The 16,266-nt window shown below is 46.4% G+C and overlaps 1 protein-coding gene across 1 annotated transcript in view; it reads left to right on the top strand.

The window, feature by feature from the left end:
- rev3l (REV3 like, DNA directed polymerase zeta catalytic subunit) overlaps nt 1-15,433 on the top strand; it is a gene marked incomplete at its 5' end in the record, with an annotated part of 34,272 nt that extends 18,839 nt beyond the window's left edge. The window contains 3 exon segments of the mRNA XM_037686051.1: nt 2,828-3,074; nt 14,462-14,680; nt 15,293-15,433. Coding sequence (XP_037541979.1) covers nt 2,828-3,074; nt 14,462-14,680; nt 15,293-15,433 — 607 coding nt within the window.
- Nucleotides 15,434-16,266: the final 833 nt, after the last annotated feature.

The following is a 16,266-nucleotide window of genomic DNA, read 5'->3' as shown; positions in this document are numbered from 1 at the left end:
ATGTATATATATATATATGTATATATGTATATTTATGTGTGAATAATGGAGTCTGGAGCAGCACCCCTGCCCAGGCCTCCAGAAAGGATCATCATTGACATCATCAACACCATTGTTGACTGTTAAATAACTGGAGGAAGTACCATTATGTTGAACACATTGCCTCCGGTCTGAGAACCAACCAATGGTGTGTTCTGAGAAACCAATTTCTGAGAGCTTATGACACAAGATGTTCTGATCCACAGAGTCAGAATCTTGACAGGTCTAAGAAAAGTGCAGCACAATAATCCTTAGCATCCAGTGCTTCATCAATGTCATTAAGAACCTTCAGTGAGGCAGTCGTAAATGCTTTGGGGGCATGAAGCTCGTTAGTCTGTCCAAACAAAAAAAAAATCCATAAATTAGCTGCAGCATTGTATAAGCTGCGGGTTTCAAAGAATGTGAAAAAAGTTGCGACTTATAGACCAGAAAGTGCGGTAAATCAGTATTTGAAAAATAGACTCAGAGCAATTTTTGTTTGCAGAGCTTGAATAGTTGTGACAGCCATCTTGAATCAAATTGACTCTCCAGAAGTAAATCAGCTGTAGATGTACGTTCTCTGACTGTTTTCTGAGTTTCATTCATGACATCATTAAATACAGACTAGAGCTGTCATTTCTAATCCGGGCCCGAAGCCAGGCCTGACCCGAATTTGGGCCGGGCCATATTAATGTACTGGCTGGGCAGGCCAGGTCGGTGTCGGGCTTTTGATTGAGTCAGCGGATCAGCCGTTATCCAAATATATGGCAACATGGCTTGCCATATAATTCAAATTATATGTCAACATGGTTTTCCATACATTCACCAGCCACACACGGCCATTTCACAGCGAGCTGACCGGCCTTGAAAGAGATAAAGTTCAGTTAAGCTTCAGATGGGACTACACTGCCAGGAAGTAATCCATCGCCCAAATGGACGTTCATTCAGCCGCTGCACTCAGCGGACGTGCGTGGTCAATGACCCAAACAGGTGAGATCCCAAAGCAGACGTGTCAGAGCAGGGTCCGGGTCTGAATAATGCAGAATGCAGGCAGAAACAGGGATTTAATGCACTTTGATGGCCATGAAAACAAACACCCCCTCGCTCCAATCTTCTGCCCCTTTTATTCAGCTGCGCGTCCGCCGATCATTAATAACTAGGAGTTGAACAACTACATCATTTTTAAACTCAACATTAACATAATAAAACTCGAGTAGAACTCGAGTACTTGATGACTTCATAGGATCTAAAGATACAAAAATAAATAAATAAATAAAACCGCAAAAAAGGTCATTATTTACAAAAAAAAAAGACCATCAAAATATCAGGAGTGTATATTATGCTCCTACCATTTATCAAACTGCAAATAAGTCACAGGAAAAACTGAACTATTAGTTTTTATTATTAAGCTGCAAAACGTGAAAGAACATGCAGCACGTCAAAAACGAAACTAAAAACAGTGGGGGGGTCGACCACCCTGCACCACCGCCAGTTGTGGTGCGCATAAGGTTTAGTTTTAGAGATTAATATGTTTAAAGATTTTTGAAATAGGTTTAGAGAATGGTCAGCACGGTGGCGCAACTGGTAGAGCTGCTGCCTCTCAGCGAGCAGGTCCCTGGTTCAAACCCCGGTCCAGGGGCCTTTCTGGGTGGAGTTTGCATGTTCTCTCCGTGCATGCGTGGGTTTTCTCCAGTTTCCTCCCACAGACCAAAAACATGCATGTTAGACTGATTGGTAACTCTAAATTGTCCCTAGGTGTGAGTGAGAGAGTGAATGGTTGTTTGTCTCGTTTGTCTCTATGTGTCCCTGTGATGGACTGGAGACCCGTCCAGGGTGTACCCCGCCCCTCGCACAGTGATTGCTGGACATGGGCACCAGCGACCCCCGTGACCCAAAATGGAACAAACGGGTAAAGATAATGGATGGATGGGTTTAGAGATTAATATTTTTTGCTTTTTGTTTGTGAAACGAGGTCAGAGGAAGCTGGTTCTGGTTCAGTCATTGGACCCGGTGTTACACCATATTCTTTGACCTGCAACAGTGCATGCAACACCGCCCCCTACGGTCACAATATACGGTGGTCACAAAATATGGTGTAACACCAGTTCGTAACGAGCTCCAGTCAGGAAGTTCATTCATTTTCTGTTTCCTTACGATAGTTGAACCAGAAGATTCATCTTTAGTGAAATATTTCCAGACAGTTGATGCGTTTCTACCTGTTTGTCAAGACTGGGCCTGCTCTGCTCCATCTGTCTGCTTGGAGGAATCCATTTTGTAACCCGCGCCCGGTGCGGATCACGTGACATAATGACGTCACCATGAATACTCAACGTGAAATAAAAAATCTCGATAGGTGTCCTAGGAATCCATGTGTAGATTACTCGAGTAGTCTGTTAAAGCCCTATTAATAACTATACAAGCAGTCAAAGTTTAATTAAAAATGTCAGGTTTTTTCGGGTTCGGACCTGTAATTACTGTTGATTCGTTGGGTCGGGTGGGGTTCAGAAAGGATGGCTACGGGCTGGGGCTGTTTGGGTCGGATTTTTTGGGCCCGAATGTAACTATAGACAACAGGTGGGTGTTAGTTCAGGAGTATCTACAGTTGTAGAACTCGTTGTGGATCCAGTTACTCCTTCCTCACAGCACTCATCGTCTGTTTCAGTCTCATGGACAGTACCTGAGGCTGTTGCTAGGTAACCAAGCACTTAATGGGCAGGTAGACACATTTTAAAGGAAACAATCAGCAGTCATGGGACCAGAAGAGTTTCTGCTGCTCATCAGACTCTCTTTGTGTTCCTCCTGTTCTCAGGCGTATGATGGCGTACGACCGGCGCCTGGAGCCGCGGGTTGGCGAGCGGGTGCCCTACGTCATCGTGTATGGGATGCCCGGTGTGCCCCTTATCCACCTGGTCCGTCGGCCCATGGAGGTACTGCAAGACCCCAGCTTGCGCCTCAACGCCACCTACTACATCACCAAGCAGATCCTACCGCCTCTGGCTCGCATGTTCCAGCTGATCGGAGTGGACGTGTTCAGATGGTACCAGGAGCTGCCCAGGGTAAGCAGCAGCTTTAGTTTTGAAGAACAGCTCAGACGATAAGAATCCACTTACTCTACAACAACCTACATATAAAAGTCAGGGGTAAAATAAAGTGAAGGAAATAAAACATTTGAAAACTCCTTCATTTGACTAAAGAGGTCAACGTTAACCTCATCTGTGATTCTGATGAAGGGTGAAACGAGACTGTGATGGTTTGGTTCTCAGTCAGTGCAGACAGAACAAAGGATGGAGATTTGTTCTGCTTCCTGCTGAGGGTCCAGTCGCCTCATCAAACTGTCTGGGTGCACGCTGCTTCCATCTGCTGGCAGAACCACTCATTAACATAGAACTTTATTGATCCCGCAGGAAACTGTTGTGCCAGAGTTTCAGTGCAAAGGAACATACACAAGGAATCACACGATATCTATTAAAAAATATTAAAAATAATAATAACAGAGAAAATAAATATGCCAACAATTAAGATCTAAAACAGGTCAGGTGCAGACAGAAACATTAAAGAGATTATTGTGGTGCAGGATTAATTTTATTGTGCTCTGTGAAGAAGGGGGAGGAAGTTGAACAGTTGGAAGGACTTCCTGTCGTGTTCTGTGGAGCACCTCGGTGGTCTCGGTCTACGACTGAAGGTGCTGAGTCCAGGGTGTCATGCAGGGGGGGTGACGTGTTGTTCAGGATCTGGAGCAGGTTCCTCAGCATCCTCTGCTCAGACACCTCTGTCAGAGACTGCAGCTCCACTCTCAGAACGGAACATTTTGGAATGAGCCGGACCTTCGGATGGCCAGCATGGGACCAGATGGTGGTCCACTTGAGTCCAAATCTGGATGAAAAAAGTCCCATTGGGCTCCAGAGAGAACGCCGGACCTACAGCAGCGCCTCCCCACTCAGAAGTCCTCATGGACCGGCTAGCAGCTCTCAGGTTCAACAGTGAGTCTGATGGTCCGGTTCTGCTTCGGTTCCTCGTGGGTTCTGTGCGGCTCTCTGCATCTGCTGGGCGCTGAAGTTACTGTATGAATAAGGACAAACTTTTTCCGATCAGATACTTTCCCTCAAGTATTTCAGCAGAAGGCAGTGGAGCTTCTGGGCGGGGCCCTGTTGGCTTCTGGGAGATGTAGTCGTTATGAGAGGATGCCAGAGACATATGTAGACGCCTGGTTGAGCGGGCTGGCCTGCTGCAGCAGTACATCGGAGCATCCACCATATTGAATCAATGTGGCAGATCTGCCAGTGAACTAATACAAGGAGATGGAGTGAAGTTCATAAAGCTCCGTTCTACAAAGTGTTTGAAGTTAATCCCTGTCACTCACACTTATTTGGAAAACAAACAGGCACCAAAGACCACATTTGTAACTTTATTTAAAATGTTTAATCTTTTCATGCACATATGTATTCTTTTGAGTGTTTGCAACTACTAATGTGTGTAACACTATTACTGTGGTGATATAGAGATATTCATATTTTACATTTAATCTGTCTATAATAACCAGATCCTGAAATGTAGATGTGACGTGTGGATTTTCTGAATAAAGAGCACTAACATTCACATTTAACTGATTATTAATCACATCGATGAACACCAATACATATTACACCAATATATTTATTATTATTATTGTATATATATATTTACATACGCACATACACATCAAAACGCAAAGTAGCGAGGAACTACTGTAAACTGTTTTTGTGGGGATTATGCGTGCAGAAGTTAATATAATCCATAACACAGTCTGTGAGTGTGTGAATGTCCTGCCCATGTGCATCACTGAAAACCTCCCAGTCACTTGCCTCAAAGCGACCCTGCAGGGTCTCCATTGCCTCCTGTGAACCTCCATACAGTTCTCAGTCCTGGCTGTTGCTGTCCTGCAGGGAAGTACTGGGGCTTGAGGTAAACTAAGGGGCCGTTTACACGGCGTGTATTCTGAGTGAATCTGCTCCTTTCTCTCTGCGGTTCTGCTGATCATTTACACGACACCAGTGCCCCCCCTCTTTGAATCCGGAGGTTTCTGAACCCACCTTCCAGAGTGGAGGTTTTTCTCTGACCCCCCGCTGATAATGTAACATCTCCTGCTGAGGCTTTGTGTTAAACCACATGCGCACATGCACGCGTGGACAGACGCTATATTTCTATCAGCATGGCGGCGGATACACTGCTTTCTGAACTACGACTGGAATATATTTTTAATCTTGTAGTTAATTTACGTCAGATTCCAGCTGCTGTGACCAACATCTGTGTTGGAAGAGACGCAGTCTGATCCAGTTCTGATGTCAGTTTATAGAACGAGGCACGTGCACACATCGCGCTGCACTATAACATCTAAATGTGCTAAATAATAAGTTTAATAATAATAAACAGTATTTATCTTAAAGGTGGCAGCACGGTGGTGCAACTGGTAGAGCTGCTGCCTCTCAGCGAGCAGGTCCTTGGTTCAACCCCGGTCCAGGGGCCTTTTGGGTGGAGTTTGCATGTTCTCTCCGTGCATGCGTGAGTTTTCTCCAGGTACTCCAGTTTCCTCCCACAGACCAAAAACATGCATGTTAGACTGATTGGTAACTCTAAATTGTCCCTAGGTGTGAGTGAGAGAGTGAATGGTTGTTTTTGTCTCGTGTGTCTCTATGTGGCCCTGTGATGGACTTGCAGGGTGTACCCCGCCCCTCGCACAGTGATTGCTGGACATGGGCACCAGCGACCCCCGTGACCCAAAATGGAATAAGCGGGTAAAGATAATGGATGGATGGATACCTTAAAGGTGAGGGACCAGACAAAGTGCAGCCCAAAAACAACTTTGATGAGAAAAATAAACGGACCTAATGTTCCCTTGCCCGAACGTGGGTCACCGGGGATAAAGATGTTCACATCCTGGATAGAGAGGAACGATGGTTTGAGAGAGGAGTAAAGGAGGCCATCTTTGTGAAAAGAAACCATCCATCATTAAACAGGGGCGGAGCCTCCAGGTTCAACTGTCCCCCTCTTACAATGCTGTGATTGCTAGTATCACTCAGCCCTCTGTGAGTAGTAAACAGCCATCAGGTGCTAATGACCTATTGTTAGGCTGATGGTCCTTCTTGAGCATGTGATCAGCTGGTTTTGGTTGTCAGCAGTAAAACTGGTTGATCCACCCTGAGAAGGTGCTATTTAAGAGACTGAGCTGAATACAGCACCTCAGACTGAGGAAGTCTCTTGGATGAGAGACGAAACGTTTCTATGTTTTTTTTTTGTTTTTTTTTTGAATGTCCAGAGGACCAGATTGAACTTTTTTGGACATTCAGAAATGTGCAACATTCCATAACGTTTATATGAGCTGTTGTGTGAGTGGCCACAGCGCCTCTACAGCTCAAGATAGGCATGTCCCCCCCAACCTGACAGTGATGCATCTGTGAAGAATGACACGTGTGACGTAGGTCTGCTGACGGGGACTCCCTCCGACAGAACCAGGGAGTTTCCCAGTAGCTATGTTTACATGCGCAGAATTCTTTGACCGGATTGAAGTGTGTTCTGTTTGAATAATTCAAATGTATTGTTTACATGGGCACAATCTGTTCATGATGAGCTTTTACCTGCAGCTTTGTTCTGAACAGCAGTACTGACATGCGCAGAGTGGTAAACTCTCCTTAAAAAAAACACCGAAGAAGAAGTTCTACTTCCGGGTGAACGTAAACAAACCTGAGCCCCCAAAATGGACCCGCGACAGGTTTTAATGATGGTGGAGACGTTACTGCACTCCCTGACTGAGCTACAGGTGATACAGATCATTTTGAGCTCTTTCAAAGTTTCTAGTAGAAATGTTGTGTCGCTCGTCGACCAGTTTTACTTCCCTGACATGCTAATATTATTAGCGTTAGCCAGGCGGAAATGGCAAAGTCGCACATGAGCAGTCAGGTCAGTTTTTCACCATCAGATAAAAACGAACAGATCAAGCGTTTACATGCGCACCGATCGGGTTTCGGATCGGCGTAAACCACCCGTTTTGTTCTGATCACAAATTATAACGGATCGCGCCGAATACACAAAAAATAACCCAAACGGAGTGTTTACATGACACACTTTTATTCCGACCGGCCATTTGATCCGGTTACTTATGTCCATGTAAACATACCCAGTGTCAGAGGTCTGTTCTTACGGAGGGAGGAACAGTGATCATCCGTCTCTTTTGCTTTACCGGATCCATGCGCAGACGAGCAAACTTATCTCTGGAGGCGTCGCATGTGGAGTAAGCCCAGCGGAACCACTGTGTGAGCTAATGACATCGTTCCTAACAGCTTCATGATGGAAATAGCTGTTACTACTCTGCCAGGTCTTGTGGCGAAGCTGGACTCTTGAGTGTCGATTCTCGTCTGTGATAAACGAGCCCTCATGGTGGTCGAGTTTAGCTTCACTCCCAGATAAACAATCGTCTGGGCCAGGACAATCGAGCTTTTTTCCAATTTATGGCGCAGCCCAGATTTAGCAGGTGTGACGTCGGCACCTGAGTCTGTGCCGTTGCTTCCCGTCTGGAGCGTGACAGCAGGCGCAGGTCGTCTAGGTAAAACAAAACTCTCATCCCTGCTCTGTGTAATGGTTGCAGGGCCGTTTCAACACACTCTGAGAACGTACGAGGCGCGAGGGAATAACCGAACGGCAGCCTGTTGTACTGATACTGCATCCCTTGAAAGGAGAAACACAGAATTTTCTGTGCTTTGGCATGATCGGTATGTGGAAGGAGGCGTCTTTCAGATCGATGGATATAAACCAATCGTTTCTCTGGATGTTGTCCAACAGTTGTCTGGTTGTCAACATGTGAAACGGTCTGTCCACGATCGCCTTATTGAAAAACTGACAGGTCCAAAATGGGTCTCGTTCCTCCGGTCCGTTTTGGAACCAGGAAGTAACGCGAGTAAATACCTGCGTTTTCCTCTCCGTCGGTAACTCTGGAAATTACCTCTTTTACCAGAAGTTCCTGGACTTCTGCATTTAGGAATGAGACCTGGTCTGGTGATGACAGAACCGTCTCTGAAACTCCTCCGAATGGATGGGGACGAGCTGCAAATTGTAGCGTATAACCCTTGTTATCAGCTTGGCCATCCATCTGTCTGGCGAGCATGTTCGCTGCCACTCCGCGCGACGTTCGTGGAGTAGGCGTGCTTTTAGGTGGTGCGTCATGTTTCTTATGGACGTCAGCCAGTCTACAGCCTTGACCGCCGTCATGCGCCACGGAAGTGTGTTCCACGTGACCCAAGGCGAGGCTTTCTCTAAAGGGCTCTGGGCGCGCCTCTGTGCCACGCTCAGGCTGCGGGTTCACATTCATGTCGATGTGAACCGGCGTGTGTTGAGGAGAGGCGTGCGCACCTTCATCCACGCGGCGCTGTTTGGGTGAAAGCTGCCGGCGCCGCAGGAGTGCGCGTTTTGACACCGCTGCGGTGAGATGCATGCCGTTCCTACTGAGAGTGAGGTTTCTCACTGGACTTATTCTGCAGTCTCACATTTATGCTGATGCGAGCACTGGTGAGTGGTGTGCGCGCCTTCATCAACGCAGCGCCGTTTGGGTGATGGCTGCTGGCATTGTGGGAGCGCGCGTTTGACACCGCTGAGGTGAGAAGCGTGTAGCTCGGGCTGAAAACGAGTTATTCCACTGGACTCGTTCTGCGGACCACATTCGCTTTCGACTGTTGTGTCATTCGATCGTCTCGTGTTTATTTTGGAGCTGCTGTGATTCTGAAAAAAAACTTTTTTAAGTCCTCCGGCTCGTTTTGTGTGGAGGATGTGTGAGGAGCCGCTGTGAGGTCATCCGAGCTGACAGACCAGCTAAAATCAGACACTTTAATCTTTGATTGATGTTTTATTTTAAAGCTCGTGTCATCATTACACACATCCTCTGCAAACCGTCATTTTGAATCTTCTCCCCCGTGATCTCTGCGGTTTGTTGTCCTAGGGTGCGGACTGTTGGCGATCTCAGGGAAACGCTGAACCTCCGGTTGCCGGGATGAGAAGGGCAGCTCTATGTCTCCTCCATCCTCTTGAAACACTACGCCAGCAGTGTAACATATTGTTCGCTGCGGCCGCTTGGAACGCACACTGGTGAGCTCGGTTGGAGAGCGACTTCACTATCTGGTCATGCTTACCCGGAGGCGCAGGACGCTGGTCCAACCTGGACATTTTTGCTCCGAAAGCCTCCGCCAGGCTCGGCTCCAGGGGGGCACCGAGGGAATTTCCGCTCGGTGAAACCCCTCCACTCTGGTGATGGGCGCGAATGTGGGAACCGGCGCCCTCAGTCTACTAGAACCGGCTGTGGCCTTGTTCCAGCAGGACGTCACTGCTGGGAAAATGAGGCCAGATGGGATTAGGACGGCGAGCCGGGGTGGAGCCCAGAAATCTTCCCGCTAGATCATCCAATCTGGACGGGGGAAGGAGAGGGACGGAAAAAAGTCCCTTCGTGTCAGCCGCCTCCTGGATTATGCCGGGCAGCTCCAGAGGAGGGCACCGATGGCTGGGAGCAGTGTGGTCGCCGATGCGAAAAAGGTCCGGGGGGGCATCGTTCCGACACTACACTCTCCAGGAGTGAGCGAGCAGTGGGGGCTGCTGCTGACGTCGCCTGTCCCGGAGGAGCCATCTGATTAGCTCCGAGAGTCGGCGATAAATTGAAAATTACAAGATGGCGGCGTCCAGCATGTAGCGAGCCGCCACTGAGAAATATTCCTCTGCGCTTAACTTGAAACAAGACTGCTCGTCTGCTTCTCCTCGGGGAGGAAAACTCACCGGGGCGGCAGGAGGTTTGCGTGGCGGGGCCACAGGCAGCCTTAACAAAGGTTGAGCTGGTCAAGCTGAACAACTCCCCTTCTTCGTTCTTCTGACAGTGCTGTTAGCTTGCTGAAGAAAAATGGGAGCCGATTAACCGCTCTTAACGTAACTTATACGGACCGGGTGGGGCCCACACAACAGGTGGGCGTGGACTAAATTTTTCAGTGCGATGCTTTGCGTGATGGGATAAACCCACTAAGCGACAGCTCTTAAAGGGTGAAGCCTATACAAAATAGAACTATTATTTTTGTGACATTTATTTTGTACAGACCTTTTTAAGGTCTATTCAGGGGTACTGGAGAAGAGAGTCCGATTCTTGGTCGAACCACAGATCCAGGAGGAACAATGTGGATTCTGTCCTGGCCGTGGAACACTGGATCAGCTCTTTACCCTGACTAGGGTCCTTGAGGGATCATGGGAGTTGCTCATCCAGTCTACATGTGTTTTGTGGACTTGGAGAAGGCATTCAACCATGTTCCTCGGGGTACACTGTGGGGGGGTGCTCCATTAGTATGGGATTGGAGACACGTTGTTACAGACTGTTCAGTCCCTATACAAGCGGTGCAAGAGTTTGGTTCACATTGCCGGCAATAAGTCGGACCCCTTCAGGATGGGAGTTGGACTCTGCCAGGGCTGCCCGTTGTCACAGATTCTGTTCATAACTTTTATGGACAGAATTTCTCAGTGCAGCCAGGGGGTGGAGGGTTTCCGGTTCGGTGGCCTGAGGATTCCATCTCTACTCTTTGCAGATGATGTGGTCCTGTTGGCTTCATTGTGCCGTGATTTTCAGCTCTCACTGGAGCAGTTCACAGCAGAGTGTGAAGCGGCTGGGATGAGAATCAGCACCTCCAAATCTGAGGCCATGGTCCTAAACTGGAAAAGGGTGGATTGTTCTCTTCAGGTCGCGTGGGTGAGGTTCTGCCTCAAGTGGAGGAGTTCAAGTTTCTCCGGGTTTGTTCACGTGAGTAAATATCCTGATGCTGCTCAATAATCCAGGTAGAAAAATCCTAAAAAGTTTAATCTGGTCCTCTGGACATTCAAAAAAAAAAAAAAAACAAAGCAAAAAAAATGTAGATATGTTTAGTCTTTCGTCCTAAAGACTTCCTCAGTCCGAGGTGCTGTATTCAGCTCAGTCTCTTAAATAGCACCTTCTCAGAGTGGATCAACCACTCCTGAAATGCATGCTGTCTCCTCGTGAGAGCCGGTAGTTTGTTCGTCTTATTTACCAGCGAGCGGACATTCCCCATACTAATAGATGGAAGGTAGAGTTTATACTTCCTCCTCACCAGTCGCCATCTTTTTCCAGCTCTGCATCCCCGACGTTTCCTTCTGAGCTCCTCAGGGATTTTAAGTTTCCGGCCAAAGACTTTGCGGTGTTGGGAGACGGCTCAGCTGCTCCCTGGTGTAAATAATGGTGCCCAGCGCACGTCCAGAAGGATGGGGGTCGTCATGATAAAAACTACTCCAAACACAATTAAAACCAGGATAAAGGTACTGGAAAACACAGAGTTGCACTTCCCACAGAAACCAGACTGTAAAGTGCAAGCGTGGTTTGAAATGAGGAAAAATAACATAAAGACAAATAAACAAGAACGGAGAAACTCTGGCAGGCAGCCGCTCGCAGCAGTGCACGTGCACATTTAACATCCTGAATGTGGCTCCTAAGTTGGGACTGTGTATAAAATGTAAATAAAAGAAATAAATTATTTATAAATTTCATAAACTCATATTTTATTTGAAAGTGGAAGGGCTGTTGTTATTGTTGTACAATCTGCACTTAACCCATCAGAAGTGCACTCCAGTGGAGCAGGGAGAGAAGAGTGGTGCAACTCACAGACACCACCACATGTGAGCAAGGCAGGAAATTGAACCTGCAACTTTCTGATCCCAAGGTGGCTGCCATAGCAACCCCATAGTCACAATGGAACGTAGCAAACACATCAAATGTTTTCTTGAAAAAGCTGTACAATTTTTAGGGGGAAAAACTATTTTTGAATCTGAATCTGAAAGAATTGTTCCGGTAGTTTGTTTTGAGAATCGCCCCTCTTCTTGTAACAACGGTCTGTAGATATCCAGGAACTGAGTCCAGCTGCTGAAAGTTTTGGAGGGAATGTTTTTCATCCTTGTCTGGTGGAGGTTGTGCAACACTTCTGGCTTCTTTTTTTCCAATGATTTTTTGTTTTATGATTTTTTATCTTTACGTCAAAGTCTTTTGCTGGGTGGGAGAACATGTTCTAAAATCTTTAAATTGGAGCAGCTGTGGGAAATGGCTGCCCAAATTCACACCACTTTGTGTCTAAAGTGGTTAGAGCAGTCGTCCTCCAATGCAAGAGTTGGGGGTTTGATTCCACCAGCAGTCACATGCTGAAGTGTCCCTGGGCAAGACACTGAACCCCTCGTTGCCTCCGATGTGTCCAGTCAAGTATATGAATGTGATGAAACTCTGATTAGTCTCTGTATAGATCTAGTATAGAGCTGTATGAAGGAGTGAATGAGGCACAGATTGTAGTAAAGAGCTTTGAGTATCTGGGTAAGACAGAAACGTGCTAAAGAAGTGCAGTTCATTTACCATTTTTCCTGATGTGTAAGTTGCCCATGTTATTGCCACTGATGCACCCCCATACCATCAGAGAGGCCAGCTTTTGAACTATGAGTTAACAGGCTGGACTGTCCCTTTCTTTAGAGCACTTTAAGGAGGCAGCTTTTGTAGATGGCACAACGAACTGTTTGTGTGGAAGTGTTCCCGAGCCCTAAAGGGATGTCCAGAACAGAACCAGACCTGCAAGGGCCTGAAGATCACGACCATGAGAGATTTCTCCAGATTCTTTAAATCTGTTGATGAGATTATGAACTGTAGCTGATGGAGATTCAGAGTCTTTAGTTTTCTGTTGAAGAACATTTTTCTGAAAATATCCTGATGCATGCTCAATAATCCAGGTAGATAAATCCAAAAAAGTTCAATCTGGTCCTCTGGACATTCAAAAAAACAAAAACAAAGCAAAAAAATGTAGAAACGTTTCGTCTCTCATCCGAGAGACTTCCTCAGTCTGAGGTGCTGTTTTCAGCCCAGTCTCTTAAATAGCACCGTCTCAGAGTGGATCAACCAGTTTGCTGCTGACAACCAGAACCTCTGGGCCTTCCTGAAAGCAGAGAAGAAACCCAAACAGAACTCCAGTCAGCCAACAGGTGAAAAGGAGGAACCCAGACCCAGACCAGTGGTCATTCCATATGTTGAGGGGGTATCAGAGAAACTGAGACGTTTATTTTCTAAACATAACGTCCCAGTGGCTTTTAAACCCCAAAATACATTAAAGACTGGTTCATCCCAAAGATCCAGTCCCCCGGCACAAACAGAGTAATGTTGTGTATGCTGTTCAGTGTCAGGAGGGTGATCAGTCTTACATCGGGGAAACTAAACAGCCACTTGCCAAAAGGATGGACCAGCACAGAAGATCAACATCATCAGGCCAGGACTCTGAGGTCTACACTCATCTCCAGGCCAGAGGTCACTCTTTCAGGGATGAAGATGTTCACATCCTGGACAGAGAGGAACGATGGTTTGAGAGAGGAGTAAAGGAGGCCATCTTTGTGAAAAGAAATCGTCCATCATTAAACAGGGGTGGAGCCTCCAGGTTCAACTGTCCCCCTCTTACAATGCTGTGATTGCTAGTATCACTCAGCCCTCTGTGAACAGTAAACAGCCATCAGGTGCTAATGATCTATTGTTAGGCTGATGGTCCTTCTTGAGCATGTGATCAGCTGGTTCTGGTTGTCAGCAGCAAACTGGTTGATCCACTCTGAGAAGGTTCTATTTAAGAGACTGAGCTGAATACAGCACCTCAGACTGAGGAAGTCTCTCGGATGAGAGACGAAACGTTTCTACATTTTTTGCTTTGTTTTGTTTTTTTGAATGTCCAGAGGACCAGATTGAACTTTTTTGGATTTTTCTGAAAACTATTTTTGGATATTCAGCCTCTAAGTCTTTTTACACCCGGTCCTCTCTCTGACCTGCTGAAAATTAAACTGATTAGCGTAGAGGCAACATGCTCCTCCAGCCAGTTTATATTTGTCACGCTAACTTATTCAGCTTCTCATCGTCGCCTGGAACAACTTCTTTAAGATACCATCAACTTTAAACACATCAGTTATTCAGTTGCGAGAGTTCATACGTTTACAATGTTCCAATGTGAATAAAACACAGAACCAGTTTGTTCTGTTTGTAGTGGACGCAGCTTTTCAGAGTCAGGGTTGTAGATGGTGATCATGTAAATGGACTGCACTTCTACAGCTCCTTTCTATCTGATCAAGACACTCGGAGCTCTTCACTACAATCTGTGCCTCCTGTACCCATTCATACAGCTCTATACTAGATCTATACAAAGATAATTGAACAAATCATTCTAAAGAGACTAATCAGAGCTTTATCACATTCATTCACTGATGGGACACACGTCAGAGGCTACGTGTCTTGCCCAGGGACACTTCAGCATGTGACTACTGGTGGAATCGAACCGCCAACTCTTGCATTGGAGGACGACTGCTCTAACCACTGAGCCACAGCCGCCCCGTGAAGTGTGCAATGATCTGAGCTGCTGTGGTGCTGGTTTGTCTGCAGATCCAGAAGTCCTCCTGCTTCTCTGCAGTGGGTGGGGACGAACCTCCAGGGAGGAAAGGAACCATTTCTCAGTATTTCACTACTCTTCACTGCCCCGTGTGTGACGAACTGACCCAGCTGGGTGTCTGCTCGCGGTGCCGGTCCGAGCCCCAGCGAGTGGCCATTACTCTGCACCAGGACATGAGGCAGTGGGAGAGTCAGCAGGAGCAGCTGCTGAAGGTGACTACTCTGAATGAATTCATGTTTTGAATCGAACTCCTGTGGAGCCATTTTTGACACCAGTTTCCTCCCACAGAACAAAAACATGCGTGTTAGGCTGATTGGTAACTCTAAATTGTCCCTAGGTGTGAGTGTGTTTGTCTCCATGTGATGGACTGGAGACCTGTCCACAGTGTCCCCTATCCCTCACACAGTGATGCTGAATATGGCACAATGACCCCGTGACAATGGATGGATCTTCAGTTACAGCGTAACTGCTGAAATTACTGAACAAACTCAAACTGAGTTAAGGCTGAAAGAGGCGGAGCTAAAAGTAGCCAAAGGCTAACTAGAAACTAAAAAAAGAGCAAGTGTTGTTTATGAGCAAAGTGGGAAATATTTGTGAATAAGTATCAAACTTAGTCAGAGCACCCTCCTGAAAGAGCTGAACATTTTTTACATGAAAGGCTAAAACAAGCCAGAGACTAATGTTCAGTTCCGAGGTTTGACCAGGATCAGTCGGGAGCTAAAGATGGTGGGCAATACGCACTCTGACACCTTTATCTGAACGTGAAGTGTTTTTTGTTTGAATCAGGAACCTGTCGGTCGTCTGATTGTAACTTTTGTGTTCAGATCTGTAGGAACTGCAGCAGCGGCGCCGAGCGGCAGGTGCCCTGTGTGTCCCTGGACTGTCCTGTCCTCTACAAACTGTCCCGGGTCAACAGACAGCTGTCCAAGGCCACCTACCTCAGACAGCTGCTGGAGCAGTTCTGACAGGCTCCTGGATTTACTTGTTACTTTTACCGGTGCTTTGACTGAACCTTCTTGTTTTGTATCTGTTACAAGTTTCTCGGGCGTCATCATGTTTTATTTCTTTTTGTTGACGAGTTAAAAGAAGCAAATGGATGAAACGGCAGCAAACACAACCGAATAGACTTGTTGCGTCTTGTGTGTGCTGAAGTGTTTGGACTTTGGTTTTTAACGAGGTCTTCACAAACACCAAGACACGTTGCATTAAAACCACTCCGACTTTATTTTATGCAGTCTTTGGTCCATGTTCCTCACAGATCCAGACCACCGTGCACAATGAGCAGCTGGCGTTCAGCAGTGACATTTTCAAATTTCTAACCTTGATTGTACCGAAGCAGGTCCAAAACATTAAGACGACTGGAAACCTGTTTTCTAGAAGTCTGGGACTGTTGCAATATATTTTAATAATGTATGCTGTGCTGTCTGTTCTGGCCTTCATGGTGTTTTTCAAACATTTTCCATCTGCTCTCCATTTCATACAGCTGTACACAGGATGCATGCATTTGTAAAAATGTATAGAAAACGTGTTTTGGATTGTAATTGTTGTGGGATGAGGTCTGAGACTGATTTAATAAAAACTCCATGTACTCTTGTCAGATGACTGTGAACATGTTAAATAACTAACTCACATTTTAAACGTTAAACCGGTCGGAGCTCAGTGAAAACATCGTCTTCAACAAGGCACTGAAGCCAGGCCTGGGATTTGTGCTTTAATGTGTTGGGCTCAACCAGTGTTCCCTTAGAAAACTTGCCATGGTGGGACACTCTTCTCGTCCATGGCTTTTTTTTTTTTTTTT

The sequence above is a fragment of the Nematolebias whitei genome, chromosome 12 (genome assembly GCF_014905685.2).
Source record: "Nematolebias whitei isolate Nwh7 chromosome 12, NemWhi1, whole genome shotgun sequence".
Lineage (NCBI taxonomy): Eukaryota > Metazoa > Chordata > Actinopteri > Cyprinodontiformes > Rivulidae > Nematolebias > Nematolebias whitei.
The sequence above is the reverse complement of the archived record's forward strand: the minus strand, read 5'-3'. Positions and strand labels throughout refer to the sequence as shown.